Source organism: Stegastes partitus, unplaced genomic scaffold (assembly GCF_000690725.1).
Source record: "Stegastes partitus isolate 25-593 unplaced genomic scaffold, Stegastes_partitus-1.0.2 Scaffold210, whole genome shotgun sequence".
NCBI classification, from domain to species: Eukaryota; Metazoa; Chordata; class Actinopteri; family Pomacentridae; genus Stegastes; species Stegastes partitus.
In genome coordinates, this window is record NW_007577941.1 from 58,414 (window position 1) to 74,618 (window position 16,205).

Genomic DNA, 16,205 nt, shown 5'->3' on the forward strand with positions numbered 1-16,205 from the left:
GGGAAACCTGGTCCTCGCTGTGACCCCGCAGCACCAGCATGCTTCCACACTCACAGTGAATTACATGATAACACTGAGGAGGGCCCACATACCTTGCTATAGTCGGTCTGCACTCAACGGGCGATGGCACCAAGGTGTGAAGGTGCTCTTTGTTCAAGTGTGTGTGTGTGTGTGTGTGTGTGTGTGTGTGTNGTGTGTGTGTGTGTGTGTGTGTGTGTGTGTGTGTGTCTGTGTGTGTGTGTGTGTACTCCTAAATTGCATGGCTTTTCACACAGAGGGTAAGTACAGGTGACAATAATGTGGTAAGTAAGCTAAAAAGCAAAATAAAGTGCCCCTGCATATAATAGGCCCTTGTCTAAGAGTGACAGCCCTGACACCTATAAGGATGCCTGCCTTTAATAGGGCTGCGTCATGTATTCACAGCCACGGAGAGGACTAGAGGTCAACAGAGAAAAAGAGCAAAGAACGAGCGGGAAAAGGGAAAATCCTATATTTGCCAAATATTCTCATCTCAGTGTCAAGGTTCAAATTCTAGTTCCATCATCCAATCTACCAAAACCCATTCAAAAATCCTAAAATGGAAATGAACATTGGGAGCAGAGTGTCAGACAAACCTCAATATGGCCTGAAAGATGGTTTGTGCCGAGCACAGACCATCTGTCAGTACAACAAGGCTCAGGAGAGAAGCGAGGAGCGGTGCTGTGGGCTCATAACAAGTGATGCGGGTGTTTGATTGAAATGGGAAACAAAGCACTAAATGCCAGCTGACATGCTGATTTACAGCCTGAGAGAACCCAAACCCCCATTTCAATCATGGAATGAACCACTAATAAACAAAGTCAAGACATCAAAAGAGGTTGAGAGCACATGTGTGTGTGCGTGAAAAGCTGCTTGATGAATAATGCCCGGATCATTTCATTTTGTGGTAATGAAAGAATCTCTATTCAGCAGAAAAAAATAACAGCCGAGCTCGGGTCAGATGTGATACCACGAAGCCTGAACGAGCTTCCACCTAAATACAAATTGGTTTTGCAGACTTCTGTATTAACATCATTATATCATGACAACACAAAAATCACAGCAACCTTTCAAAAGCAAATGAAGGTCACTTTCATCAGAGTGACCCCGTTAGCGACGGGGTGCTACACTGGGTGCGACCAAACGATCAAAGCGGAATTACACCAAATATCCAACCCTCACAATTAAAGTGAAATTACAGCATACTCTCCAGAACAAACCTGGGATAAGTGTAATTAGCAAATCAATCCAACTTCCATTTTGGTCTCAGTTAACCGTTCGGCTTTTTTTCTAATGAAAAAAAGAGCAAGCAGAGTGCAGCTTCATGAGACATTTTACATATTTATTAAAAAGACAGCGTGCTGGGCTGGCTGGACGACTGGCCGGCCTCTCTTTTTTTTTTTTTTTTTTTGCTGTAAGAGCAGTAAATCAAGGCCGGGATGCAATTTGCTCCCCTTAGCCTCTTGTAAAGCTATCCCGTCCACTCCTGCAGTGATTAATCTTTCTCAGTGAGCTAATTATTTTGTACAGATATCCAATAATGATGGAAGACGAAGGACAGGATTTATGGTAAAAGCGGAGAGAAGGAGGAAGCCGTAAAAAAATAAGAGGAATGTGGAGATATAAACCGAAATTCTTCTAAATTCTCATTTGAGAGCAATGGCGTAAAATTGCTAGTTGAGAAGTGGACTGAAACTGCACAGTATTTACAACGAGGGAAACTACTTAACGATTTTCCTGATATGCATCACTTGTGGTAAGCTAGGGCTTTAGAAGTAGTAATAACAAAAATGATATGTAATAGAGTACAGTTGCTAATGTGATATGAATCGTTAGAAATCCACATCCCCACCCTCACATACAAATCACATGACAGCTACTGGCTTCCCATGATAATTAACTAGAGCAGGTTGACCATCCATGAAGCTCAGTCTAGATCACCTCCTGCCAGTCAATGCACCATCCAGCCCCCCACACTACCTCTGACATCCTGGCCCTAATGTAATCAACCTGAGAAGGGGTAATTGCCCTCATCCAGAACTGACAGCTTCCCTGACATCCCTGCTTCCTCTGCCGGTTGTAAATGCCAGTGGGTGCGGACCACTGATAACTGCCTGCCTGCCTCACTTCACCGTTATTTACATTACTGCTTACAGCGCGGAAACACATAAAGACACAGTTTTCCTCTCAATCAGGTAGGTGTGTAAACAAGCTCTTTGAATGCAAGGCTGACTTCGACGAGACGTGTAAAATGTTATGACATCAAATAAAAAAATGAAAAGGCTTTAAATTTATTTTAATGTTATGTGTTGATTCAGAGACGCTTGCTTCACTGTGAGGTTCATCTTGGTTACAGTTAGCGGATTTTACTACCAAAAACAAATGGTTGGAATTATGTAGTGCTACTAAATTATAAGCTATAATGGCGTGTTGTTCTGTAATGTGTTTTGGGTTCTTCCTAAAGAAGCTGGTCTCATCTGGTTCGTCTCTTCGTACCTGACTTTTGGCACCATGAGGCGATGCTGCACCATGAGTGTGTGACAGATGGATGCCATCATGGTGAAAACCTCCTCACTGGCTGAATCCCGCCACACCAGGTTCAGCAGGGCGTTAGTCTGCTGCTTGGTGTCCAGCTTGTGGACACACTCCTCTGTTATCAGCTGCACAGAAATCCGAGTGTCATCCTAACAGAGAAGGAAACAGATGTTGATTTAAAGCCTGGAATGAACAAATGTGCATAAGACAAAAAATCTATTTATTTTAGTTTATCATAAAGGCATGATTAGTGATTATTTTAGCCTTTGTTAGCAATTATATTATGAAGAACCAGTTTAATTTGGGCTTATTGACATTCCACACTATGTCTCACTCTGTTACTAAAAACATGACAACTTGTCCACTCAGTCGAAATCTCTTTTAAATGTATTTCTGGCCACAGACAGGAGACAGAGCAAGTGAGACGAGGAATGGCAGCCAGTAAAGGTTTTGATTACAAGGTCAGTCTTTTAAACCAAGGATGCCCAACCAGGTGCAGATCAGTGACATTACATGTACTTGTGTATTTGGCACTAGCAGAGTTGCAATATTGTACTTGTAAGTCAATATGAAAAGGCATAATATCAATATAGTACTATGCTGCAGGCCCAAAGAGCACATTTTTATTTCAGTTCATCGACATTATGGCTTCAGATCAGCATTTCTCATTATAATGCCTGTCATTTGTTATTACACACAGACAGCATCTTCTGTGGGGCATCTAAGTTGAGCTTTTATGTAAACTGTCTCGACTATGAGTGACTATTCATTTGCTATAGTTACCCATATGGGTTGTGCTATTTCAAAGAAAATGGACAAACATCACACAACTGTGTCATAGCTTTAATAAAAACTAAGATGAATAGGATCTAAGCTTTGCCAATGCTTGTAATGCTGCAGGTTTTTATGTCTAGATAATCTGCAGTCACAGCAAAAGTAATTTTGCTTGGATTTAAGCATAGAAATAAAAGTGAAAATTTGCCTAATTTGTGCTCCTGTTGTCATATTTATGATGTAAGAAGCAGTTCTTGCTACATTTGAGTTTAAGGAGAAAGACGCCTCCTTAGCCTCATCGGCACTGACATCTCTTATGTATCAACATCAGATGTTGAATAAACCTCTGATATGAACCTGATAAATCACTGATACAAGCTTTGCTCTAAACCTGGTATAATCCCATGACCAGGTTATGTTTTAATAGAGGATGTGTCCATGTATATGGTGATTGTACCTGCATGGGTAGGGGATGGATGCCAGCATCATCATCATCCTCTGAGTCGCTGCTCACTTCTGGCCTGCTGCTGCTTTCTGACACTGGCAGCAGTGGCAGCAGCGTCTGCAGAGCCCGGAGGTACAGCAGGAGACCCTCCTCTGATAGTGAGCCTGTCAACACACACTCATCAGTACGATTCACATTAATCTATAAATCACTCTCATTACCACACAGTAGAAACAGGGCACGTGCTGGACAGACAAACCGGCCTGTGTGCAACGCTTGAAACTTTGGCACTCACCTAAGCAGTTCTCTCCTGCAGAGAGGACAAAATAAAACAGCCACGGTGCCTGGCTCTGTGCTGCTGAAGAAGAGTCAATCGTGGCCTGGAGGGAGCTCAGAAAGGCCTCGAATGGGAATGAGTGACGGAAGTCCGACAGTGCCGGGATGAAGAAGTGAAAGATCTGCTCGGTAAACGGCGCAGAAATGAACTCCTCGGTAAAAGCCGCAAATACAAACTGCCTGTAAGACAACGGACAAATCAGACATTAATGCGCTGCACGAAAAGGGTAGGATGATATTTTTCAAAACTGAATCACAAACTGTTTGTTCATAGAGAAATTAGCTAAGAGGGTGGGTTGTTTTAACATCACCCTGCTCTTTCTGCTGCGTGAGTTCTCCAATATTGTCTCTCCAAACAGAGCTGCTTTGTGTGGCCCAGTCACACACATCTGGTGGGCCAAGTCAGATAATTAGCTGTTAGAGTCAGTGTGTACACAAGTTTCTCTCACTCCCGCCTTGCTTTTCTTCAAAGAAGAAAAGAAGTCCTCTTGTCGTTTGTTATTAAGAATGTCTCAAAGCGAGGGCAAACACCCTGATATTCTGCACTCCAGCAAGTGAGCGAGTCTGGGGGACTTTTATGGCTTGTTGTAAATTGGTCTGTGAAGCAATTACAGCTTCACCACTGACTGGAGAGGACAAAAAACTGCTGTATTTAGTCTGATCAGTTTAATGGATGATTTTAAAAGAACTCATGGGAGACAAAGCCCTTCCGTTGCTGCTATTATGCCGTTATCTGTTTGCTCTATTACCAGGAGGTCTGCTGACATGCATAACTTCTTAGACAAGTCCGCTGTGAATTTTTATCATATATATTTAAACTGCCGTATAGTATTAGTATTTTTGTCATTAGTGGAGATTCAGAAGCTGCTTCGACAGATAAATGTTACACAAGATCAGCTGCACATCACTAAACAACGTTCTACTGCACAACGACATGTAACAATGCTAGTATTTAATGTATTTTTTTTAATGCATCTTCTAACCTTTCTCCACTCTGGAGATTCCTGTACCAGCACCGTGCCATGTCTGTTATTAAAGTAAGACTTGTTGCCATTTGGAGAAGGTTGCTGAGTGTAGCATATTAAACAAAACACAGTAAGGTGCTTCTAGTAGAAATATGATTAAAATGGGTGGAGCATTTGTTGCTTCATTTCTTATTTGCTGGAGTTGCAGTTGAGAATTTTTAGGTTAAATAGTATCAAAGCAACTGACTTGCTGCTTTAAACTATTTCAATTTACAGTTTTGATAAAGCAAAAGTAAAAGTGTTGGTAACTTCTACCAGGCACCTCTGACACAGAGAGCCTAGGGGATTTCATTTTGGCCTTTAAAGTTATTACCACTAGTGCTTGATTCTGGGTGCTTTCCCACGCAGAATTTTTTTCCAAAAAGCCCAGGACTATAATATAAACAATATTTATTTTTGGTTGAGAACTCTATAAGGGGACCCATGCAAGAATACCACAAGCACAGTGTTTGGTCTTTAAAACATTAAGTACAATTGTCTCCACAAACACAGTCTGTCAGACTTGCAAATTCATACTACAATATATATTCAGAGTAATATTTTGGGTGGAAAATTCATATTACAGGTAAACTTTTAGTGCTGATTTTTACTGATTTGTAAGCAGCATTTTCCTGTGGCTGTTTGTGTCAAAGCATCGATCTGCAGTGATCTACTCTCTTGCTGTACCTTGCGCCCGTTGTGCAGGAGGAGTAGGTAAAGTGCAGAGGTTTGAGGATGTGCTCCAACAGTGTGCTTGCCAGAGGGATAGAGGGAGCATCATTGTACTCCAGACTGGAAGGGAGCCTGTGATTTACAAGAATATACAGCGACCTGTAGTATCCTGATGAGATGAGACATAAAGAGAGAGAGAAATTAAGATTCAAAAAGTCATTTAAGGCACCAGTTCATTTTACAAAGCATCTCTGGTGTAAAAACTGAAGGATGTCAACAGTCCCCATTTGAATATTTCTCAATGTTGCAGCAAATACCCTTTAAAATAGTAGTGATTGTTAAATAATGTTCTAACAGCATAGAAAGACAAGCAATGATAATACCCAACATCAAATGAAACCCAGTACTCTACCTAAGCTTAAACACTTGTGAATGTAGCGCTGCCCACTTTTCCTGATTATTTAGGCGTCACAACATGCCTAAAACGAAACAAGACGCTTTGTGTTGACAAGCAGGAAAAATGTCAACAGTGCCATTGAAATGAGTCATACTTGTGGGAAAATGTAAATGCTATGAGATGCACTTGACCTGTGCACAACACTGTATACACTCAGGTACCAGTCACAGAAGGAACAGCCGAGTACAGATAAAATATACTCAAACACTTCAGACAAGTTGATATTGACACACATTATTCATTATCTCTGAACAACCATAACTCTTTGACAAGTTGTCCTCAAAAGGTTTATTTGCATCTGCGCTGCAGTAAACTGATGATTACAATTTGCAATTCAGAAATTAGTCTCAGTCTAAAAAACTCACAGCAAATACAACAATAAACAATAAATAAGTGATGCTAAATGTTAATTTCTCAAAAGAACAACATACTGTATATATATATCAATGCTTCTTAATACAAAATGTTAATCAATGTGTAATAAATCAGTACTTACCTTTCTGTACCATATAGTGCAAAATCTGCTCGAGTAATGAAGCTACATAGTTAGCATCTGGAATAACGGGAAGATAGGTTCTCTCTGAAGAAAAGATTTCTAGCATGCGCATGGGAACTGCAACATTTAAACTGTCGTCCATGCAGTTCTGAAGGATCCTGCGAGACAACAGACAGCAACGAGTGAGACAATGGCAACTTCAGCTTCTTCAAAAATCTGACAAGCTTATTGTGTGTTTATTGCATGTACCAGCTAATATTCATATTTTCCTAAGTACTGTACCTGCAGCAGAAGCCTAAGATCCTCTTGATCTGAAACATACATGTCTGCTTCTGTGGGCCCACCAACAGCTTTACAAACTGACTGTTGTGTTTCACCAGGTTCTGGCACAGCCATATCTAAAAACACACAAACACAGCTTTGGGAAATACACTAGGCTCTGTCACATAACAGTTACTGGTTATGAAAGATTTTGTGAAACAATAGATAGATTTGTAACTGAAAAGCATCAATGACAGTTTCCTTTCTTACCAATCTATGTGCATCCACACTCTGTCTGTAGAAAAATATGAGTCTTCTTGATAAGAGGCAGAGACCAGCACCATCCAAGACATGTTGAGCTCCCCCTGCCTGTGTCTGACTGACACACTCGTCAAACTTAGCCCTCTGAATGGCATACTGGGGAAGAAAGGACTAAAGGTCACATACTGCAGATACTTTGTTTGGCGTGTTTGAATAGTACTATAAACAGATGTACAGTAAAATCACATGTGCGTAAACAACTGGCTCAGCATGTGGGGGTTTCCTCACTGGGCTACTTGGGCCAAGTTTATATTTTTATTAGCTTAACTAGTATGAAAATAGTACCATCTCCTCAGAGGTGACACTACCACACAGCAATATGTTTTCCAAATAACAAAAAATAGGCTCTAAAATGAGATTATGAAACATGACAAAGTCTTAATCAATTTTTATACATCAGGTCAAGAAAATAGTCAGTGTTCAGATGTGTTGTTACTTATCTACTTTGCCAACACACAGGCTGTGGTTTGGATTTTCTTAGTATCACTGAATGTGTGTCTGTAGAACCAACGTGAAAAAAGTACTACAGAGAGAAGTTTAAGTCTCCCGAGAATTCCAGAGAAGCAAAAAGACTAATATCACAAGTAAAAAACAGCATGACTGTTTAATAAAGTAGCCCCATGCATTTGGAAAATCATTGTTGTAACATTGCTGGAAGACAGCAAAACAAACAAACCAAAAATCAGCCCCACAAGAGAGAAATATCTATCAACCGACTTTCTAATATGATGTCTATGCACCCTGTGCCAAAATCATAAATGTGCGCTGAAACAAAAGCTGAAGCTCAGACTTCTGAAGCTAAATACGTCCATTCCATTGACTGGAACTGCAAGAAAAGACACCAAAAACACAACACTTGCTCGACCATCAAACAGCCTGCTCCATCCAAAAGCCACGTTCATGTCACAGGGATTCATGTATGCTGACACACAATGCCACAGGAGTTACATATGGGCTCATATCTCACATATGCTATGTGAAGTTATGAAACAACATTCAGTGTCCAACAACCAACACTCTTAAATTAAAGCAGTTACCAACACAAACCTTTCAGACTGTATTATTTCTTGTCCCCATTTTATAAGCTGCTGTTTGACTCAACAACAGGACACTCACTATACAGTCATACCGGTAATTCTGAAGGCAATGAACCAAAAAAAATAATGAACAACAACTGCAAACATACTTGTTGTTTCAAGTCCTGGTAGCCACGTATGTAGGACTGAATGATGATGGCATTCTTCAGTCTTTTTCTTTCATCCTAAGTGACAAACGAAAGCACAGATTTAAGCAACTGGTAAATTCATGACAACAGTGACCAGTCTTTTCACTTAATAACTGACAGTTAACTGTAGACGATTATAGAGAAATATAAACACACATATAAAGACACATTACCTCTCTTTTCCGTCTTTCCTCTTGAGTGCGGTGCAGCAGAGATGCTTTCTCCTCCTGAAACGCAACAGAGACAAACATATCATGAAAACACATCGAACAACAGCAAGCTTTAGGATTCCTACTGTACCTACATATGTGGAAAAAAATGAACTATTTATCGTTGTTAAAAATAGCAGACGTGTTTCCATTGCCTTGTTACTGATTCAGTTCCTTCCATGTTACCTGCTGACAGTCAAATGACACTCACCTTCTTGCTGGCTCCTCCAAGAGATACCTTGGGTCTTGTCTTGAAATCTCCCTCAAAGCTAAACATTGTTAGATTTTTCCCATTGACTGATTCAGACGTTGCCACCGATTTCTAAAAGAGAAAATGAAACGAAAATGAACCCCGAGTTCTACAATAATAGCTAACAGCAATGACGAACTGAAACCAAAACCTCCTGACGATTCGTGACTTGGCTGTAACTTATGAAGAGCTAACTTCAGCTAACAGCTTCTCTGACATTATAGCACATTGCTACGTTGCGCAATTTTAAACTAGGTGGCCAGATAAAACAGTTTTGAACACCAGCGTGGACAACTATTCAACGACTAGTCAGGAGGTTAACTTCAGCTCTGTACCTGGCTGATAGTTTCAGTTGGGTGGCAACAATAGTTAGCTAGCCGGTTAACTTAGCTAGCTAATGACTCAGCAGCTGTCAAGGGCTAAACAAGGCTGTTTTCGAAATCCGACACCAAGCAGCAATGTAGACACTAAACTACAAATCATGTATTGATGATATGTCGCAGCACAGATTCATATATGTGTAAATAGCATGGTTATGTTGACGTTAGCACTGCAGCTAACTAGCAGTGCAGCTAAGCACTCAGACAGGCTAACTTTACGGGGGGTGTCTTCCTATCCGCATGTCCTTTTTGACATCGTTTTTATACAGGACACACATCTGAGAAACATATATCAACAACCGTTTACCTTTCACTTTTGAATTAAGGGCTGAAACAGACACAATATGACTGAGAAGGCTGCTTAGGTTATTCCAAACGTCAAGTCTTCTTTTCCTCCTCTTTCTAGAAATCAACACAACACAGAGAACAGGCAACTGAACTACATCCGGGTCCTGGAAAGCCGCGCAGCTGATTGGACAGAATTCATGTCAATCACAGCTTGAGCCCGCCTCTCCATTAGATCCATTGAGAAGGGTATCTGATCAGTGTGTATGTAGGAAAGTATGTAGAGCATTTTATGCAATTAGAAGAACATCTTTACAAAACAGACATACCAGAAAGAATTTGAACTAACTACAATATGTGGCAGTATAATCCAATCAATTGTCTTCTACACTCTGAAAAGTAGGGTTCAAGGGACCTAATTCCACCAATTAAGTGCATTGATGCAGAATAAAAACTAATAAAAAATAAAAAAAATCTAATTTAGATCAACATTTCAAGTTGCAAGCATTATTTTGTACAAAGTAATATTGGTAATTGCATCAACTCATTATTGTGTGCAATATAGATCAAAGTCCTGCATTAGTTAATTTCAAACTAAATCCAAGTTTGAGTAAAATTGGCTTAATAACTTAATATTTCTTCACTGTGAATTCAGGGTTTCTAGCCCCCTCCCTTATCTGAGCATGCCTAGACAATTTTAAAATGGTCAATACTGGTAATTTAAAATACATCTGATTGTAGAGGAATAATTAATTTTCTAAACTCACTGTAGTATGTTGGTTAAACATAGTTTAATTAGAAGTTACTTCAAAAACTTGATGCAAACTGTTGCATTATTCATTTTTTTTTGTTGAAGAGTCCCATCAGTCACGAGGACTACACTTGATAAGACAAGCATGCAATAGAATTCTGCAGATCCATATTAAACATCCAAAGAAAAACACCAACCAATGCATACAAGGCAGAATTAGGCCACTGAATATTACAGAAGTCTATTTAAAGTTGTGGCTACTAACAGAAGAATGTTCATGTCACTGTTTAACAGGTGAGGTAGAGACAGAAATGTGGCATACAACGTTATGACAGGATTTCTTTAAAAACTTTAACTCATCAATCCCACACTTCACAGAACTAGATGACAACAACAAGCAACAGATTCTGTTAGGAGAGGAACAGGCAACATACTCACCTGCACAATATGTGACTCCATGTCGGAAATTGAGAGACGCAGATTTGAAAATGACAGAATATGACAATCATCTTAACAAAAACCTACAATACACATGGCACACGTACAACATATATTTACTGTTAGGCATCTTTTGGCCATTCTCTTGATCTTTTTTGTCATCTTAATTAATTCCTATATTTCACTTAGTAAATTGTGTGGGTTTTTTAAAATTCTTTTTTAATATCTTTTTTGGAATTTCGCCCTACTTGATGCTTTCACAATATTGTTATTCTGATTCATGCCAGTAAAGCAAACTGAATTGCAAATTGTTTGTGTGTGTGCGTGTGTGTGTTATGCAAAGCAAACACACAAAAAGCTTTTTGGCAAGAAGAATCAAACTGTTTTTGAGTGGTTATGTTGCTTTGACATCACTGGAACATTGCTGCTTATATTAATTAGTAGTCTGTATATGTATATGTATTCATATATGCTTGTTGGGTTACTGGTGTAGTAGAAGTAATTTTTCAAATACTACATATGTATATACTACATATCAAATACTACATTCAGCAATTTCCCTGAGGTTTCCACCACAGGGATCAATAAAGTTCTATTCTATTCTATATGTGCAAAAACATTCTATTCTTCTCAAAGTGTGCTTGAAGCAAGTGTATGTGGGGTTACAATCAAAGGAATATACAATAACTTGTCAGTTTATTAGTGATCGTTTTGGAAGGTGACACCGTTTAAAAATGAGCTTTTATTGAAATCATTTAGTGGTTGTCAAAGAACTGCAGAAATCCAAATGATCATTTTTCTGAGAACTTTAATGACTTCTCATTTACATTCAATTCAAAGCTGAGAGTCATCGTTTAATCTTGACTTTGTGAACAGCCATACTGTATGATAATGTATTGTTATATTAGTAAACATCCAGCATACTTAGCAGTGCTGGATGGAGAAAGCTGGATATCAATCACAGGGTAAAAGTTTTGATATACCACATTTCATTATTAGTCCAAAAGGCCTCTGGTGACCTCACGCAAATATTAATTCATGCAGGTTTTAGCTTTAGCTTTCCTGAATATTAGTGTGATATCTGTATCCTGGGAATTGCAATAAATTGGTTTTAATTTAATTTAAACAGAAACATACATTTATAAATTGAACAGGATAATCCATGATGTATGTGGATATGTTCGTCTCCTCAGCTTGTCACAGGAGAAGCACATTTACATAATAATGACTCAGTTCCCAATGAGCCAAGTCCCTGGAGCTGGATTCACTGAGTGGATCCTTATTAATTTGTATTTTTCTGTGATTGCACGTGTCAAAATGTCGGCTGTAAAAAATGCCCACTACATGTGGTGTACCTCAAGGTTTATTCTCTGGACCAATTATATTCTACCTCTTATATAAAGAGAGCAAGCTATCTGCTGCTAGTGCATCGCTGATCATGTACAGTTTTGGGTTTTAGTCCAGGAGAGTTGTGAAATGCTTTTTTAAAAACCCTGTTAGTTCCAATTTTTATGCTTGATGGATTGATTTACCTTGTCCGGTTTGTTTCTGTTATGTTTTGTGCAAACAGAAAATTATAACAACAATATTATCATAAAATCATTCATCTGTCTTTATTTTGAAGCATGTATTTTTTGTTTGGAAAACGGACACAAATATTTCACACATGAAGATGATAATAAATGACAGATGTATTTCTATTCCTCTTGCTGTTCATATTGTACCTGCTTGACCTCTCACGTCTTCTATTGTTACCTTTGTAAACATCCTTACCCAAAAAGAAAAAAATGTTTCTGAAAAGGTTTTGCTCTAATTTTTTGAACAGTTTACTGTTAACATACAGATTTTGTCTGTTTTCTTGAATTACAGATAGTCACTAGTAATATCACTGGAAAAAAAAGTATGAATTTAATGTTGACTGTAAACAAACAAAGCAAACAGTCCAGAACTGTACATTATGTCCACACCCAGAAATCAGTATTTTCTACAAATAGTCATTTGTTATTCTAAATTAGTGACTGTAAAATTACACAGTTTAATTCAGCTTAGAATATCTCTATTTTATAGATTTTTGCTTCTTTTTGCACAGTTTCTATGGTTTTTAAATATTATAGTATGTCCCAGTTTTTTAACCTATTTTTTCTGATACGCTTGCAGCCAGATGACCACAGTTTTAAAAGGACTTTCATTATTTTTATTTATTTTAGTTTTACAGTGTATTCAAACTATATTGACATGCACAGTCTGGTAAAATGTAATCAAATACAACAGCCTTAGCCTAGAGAAAGCCTAACATTAATAATAATTACATTATTAACCTTCTTATATGAAGGGTCTTTGAAAAAAGAAAAAAAAAAAGGCACTCCAGTCCTGTACTAGACTATTATGAATTCATAACTTTCTAATTGACAGAAAGTGAAAACAATAAGCTTCAGTACACTCCAGCTTTTATGATCATCATTGTAACACTATATTATAAGTGACCTGATTCCTGTTGTACAGAGCGACGAGCAGAAACCTCCCCAGTCTATGTATCAGGTGTCCAAGTTAATCACTGCCTGGTGTTTCTACTGGGAGGCATTGGCTTCTGTGGAACGAAAATGCAAATGCAAGGTTGCATGCAGGGACTTAAAAATGTGAAATGTTTAACTTTCAGAAGAGTGCATCTTCCAATGATGTGAAAAGTGATAGAAATGAAGGAGTTCACATCTGTACTATTAAATAAATCACATTTGTGTTTACATGACTATATAGCACATAACATACTCCAATACTTAGTCTCTCTCTTTTTTTGTAAAAATAAATAAATAAATACAAATAAATGAATAAATTAATTCAAATCTATCCCTTTGTTTTCTTTATGTTTTCCCACATATATTTATTATGTTGGAAAACCTTTTACACAGCATCTTCTAATATTAAGTAGACTTACTAGTTTGCTGTATGTTCATTAGATTTTTCCCACAAGAGGTGCTGCAATACTGATTATCATATCATATTTAGATTTTGTAGATATATATTTACTGGTTGTGCAGTATATTATTATTAGCAGTAGTAGTATTGTCCTCTGAGCACATGTTGCCAACAAACTGATGACTGGTATCTTTGGGCTGATTCACTGAACGAACAGAGACTTTAAAAGCTTGAACATGAAAAGCAGGTAAATGGTTTCATCAATAACATCTGAATGGGGCCTATGTTTAATAATGTGGGCTTGTGCCTCCATTCAAAAGGGACTGATAACGAGGGAAATTAACCTGCAATATCGAATTACATAAAGACTTTGGGCTCTTGATGTTATTTTCAGTCTTTTCCTCCATTTGTATGATCCCATATGATATTGACATCGACATTAAGGGTTTTATCTGACAGAAATTAGGAAGCCCAAGGGATGCAGAACCGAAAAAATCTTAGAAAAAAAAATGATCATGAGCCAGAAATGTTTTTAAAAGCAGTTTTCTATATTTCATTTGTGCCAGTTGAAGCGGATGCAGCCTATTTATTGCATTAAAAGAGACAGTGCAGGTCCCTTTAAACTGCCTTTTCATAATGAACGCATTTACCCAGGGTAATTAATATATAAACTATCCCGATTTGTCACTTTGATTTGTATTTTAGTTAATTGTGAAAGTAATTACGGAGCAAATTAACAGCTTTCAGGAAAGAAAAGGGTTTTAGGGTCCGGTTCCATCTTGGGCGCCTTATTAATTTTCTCTCTCCTAGATGTGATGAAAAGGAGCGATAAATCTGGGTGATCGGCGAAGGCCAATACTAAATGGCTCCATATTTCACCGTAGCTTTAATAGAAATATTCATGTGGGCCCCTTAATGAAATTAAACCCGCGGTGGGGACAAGGCGCAGCTCGGGTGTGGCGATCAGGAGTTACAATAATCATGCAGCAGGGCTGATAAAATGCGTTTAATTGATGAGGGAAAGGAACACTCGTGTTTTGGCGACTGCTTTCTGCTAAACGTCCAGAGGTGAAGATGTTTATTTAGCCCTTCACAATATCATAATAATTTTTAAATAGCGGCCACGCTCTCTCTCGCTCTGTTACTTTCATGCCTGGCACAAGTGTGTCCAAACTGGATGTTTACCATTACAACTGCAAATAAAGATAAAACAACACCTGATAATTGTAGGAATATTCAGGACAAACTCTCAGCATGGCAACACTATTGATCTTATAATTCAACCACTATAAATCTTCACATCATCCACATTTGCGCAATAATCAGATGAGATGTTTGGCGCACATCACAGTGAACTGACTCTCTCTCCCTCTCACTCTTCTCTTTCTATTTTTTTCTCTCTCCACGTTTCCACGCAGGCCCACGTCCCACCCACATCAATCTCCCCGTTATCATTCTGTAATTGGTCATGATCATCAAGGTCCACAATTAAATGGCGATCCTTTACTTGAAAACTACCCGGTGACTTGTTGATTTCCCCCGAGCAAATAAACGTCCCAGGAGCGCGGTTAGCTGATGAATTGACAAAAACTAATCAGCTTTATTGGTAGACAGGTTAAGGGCAACAGGGTGTCAATAATTCTCATTTTGACCTCCTCTTCCATTAACTTTAAGTGGCTTATTAGACCGAAGTCACCCAGAGCCACGGGCCTATTACATCTCTCTCCTCATTACACTTTAGGGCTTTCAATTACAAAATTTTTGCTGCGGGTTGCGCACGGATTGTGCCGAAATTTGACTTATTTTGACAGCTGCTTACAGCTTTCCAGGAAAGCCGTAGGGATGTTTTTTAAATTTCATTTTTATTTAATAGGAAACCACCAATACTTTTTTTTTCAGATTGAAAGAAATTGTTTTAAATCCACGAAAGCGAAATAAAACTAAACTTGGTTTGTTTGATACTATCTGGATATACTAGAAGAAGTGAGGTTAATTAAATTGGTTCTACAGCTCCATTAGAACATGTCAGTGCGCGTCTGTCACCTCCAGGTTTAGGGAGCGACAGAAGGAGGGCTTTTACTTAAATTTCCCTGTTGGCCTCACTTGGGGCTTCGGCTCACGATGTTCACTTTTACGCACGTTGTGGGTTTTTTTTTTTTCTCTCTCTCTCTCAATTCAATAAGTGAAGATGGTCGTGACAACCTTAAATGCACATCATCTCACATGTCAGGTCTGACAGCTGAGTTTTAGAAAAAGACACACATCCAACATGCCCTGTACGTCACCTCCATTTCCTTTCAAACTACCATTTGTGGTTTTACAATTTTATAGCATGATTGGATAAAATTTTTTGCAAAACAATCTTCTGTCCTCAGATGAACCATGAAGCAGAATCACTGCAATGGCAGAAGGAAATTGTCCTAATTAAAGATACA

General features: G+C 38.5%; 1 protein-coding gene across 1 annotated transcript in view; it reads right to left on the bottom strand.

The window, feature by feature from the left end:
* The window catches only part of ube3c (ubiquitin protein ligase E3C), a 28,315-nt gene extending 18,510 nt beyond the window's left edge, over window positions 1–9,805 (bottom strand). The window contains exons 1-11 of the mRNA XM_008280781.1: window positions 9,691–9,805; window positions 8,965–9,075; window positions 8,718–8,771; window positions 8,506–8,580; window positions 7,269–7,415; window positions 7,020–7,135; window positions 6,738–6,895; window positions 5,800–5,953; window positions 4,068–4,288; window positions 3,785–3,936; window positions 2,515–2,702 (exon numbers count right to left, since the gene is read on the bottom strand). Of these exons, the coding sequence (XP_008279003.1) occupies window positions 2,515–2,702; window positions 3,785–3,936; window positions 4,068–4,288; window positions 5,800–5,953; window positions 6,738–6,895; window positions 7,020–7,135; window positions 7,269–7,415; window positions 8,506–8,580; window positions 8,718–8,771; window positions 8,965–9,030 (1,331 nt within the window). The 5' untranslated portion in view covers window positions 9,031–9,075; window positions 9,691–9,805. The remainder of the gene's footprint in view (window positions 1–2,514; window positions 2,703–3,784; window positions 3,937–4,067; window positions 4,289–5,799; window positions 5,954–6,737; window positions 6,896–7,019; window positions 7,136–7,268; window positions 7,416–8,505; window positions 8,581–8,717; window positions 8,772–8,964; window positions 9,076–9,690) is intronic.
* Between the last annotated feature and the right edge of the window lie 6,400 nt (window positions 9,806–16,205).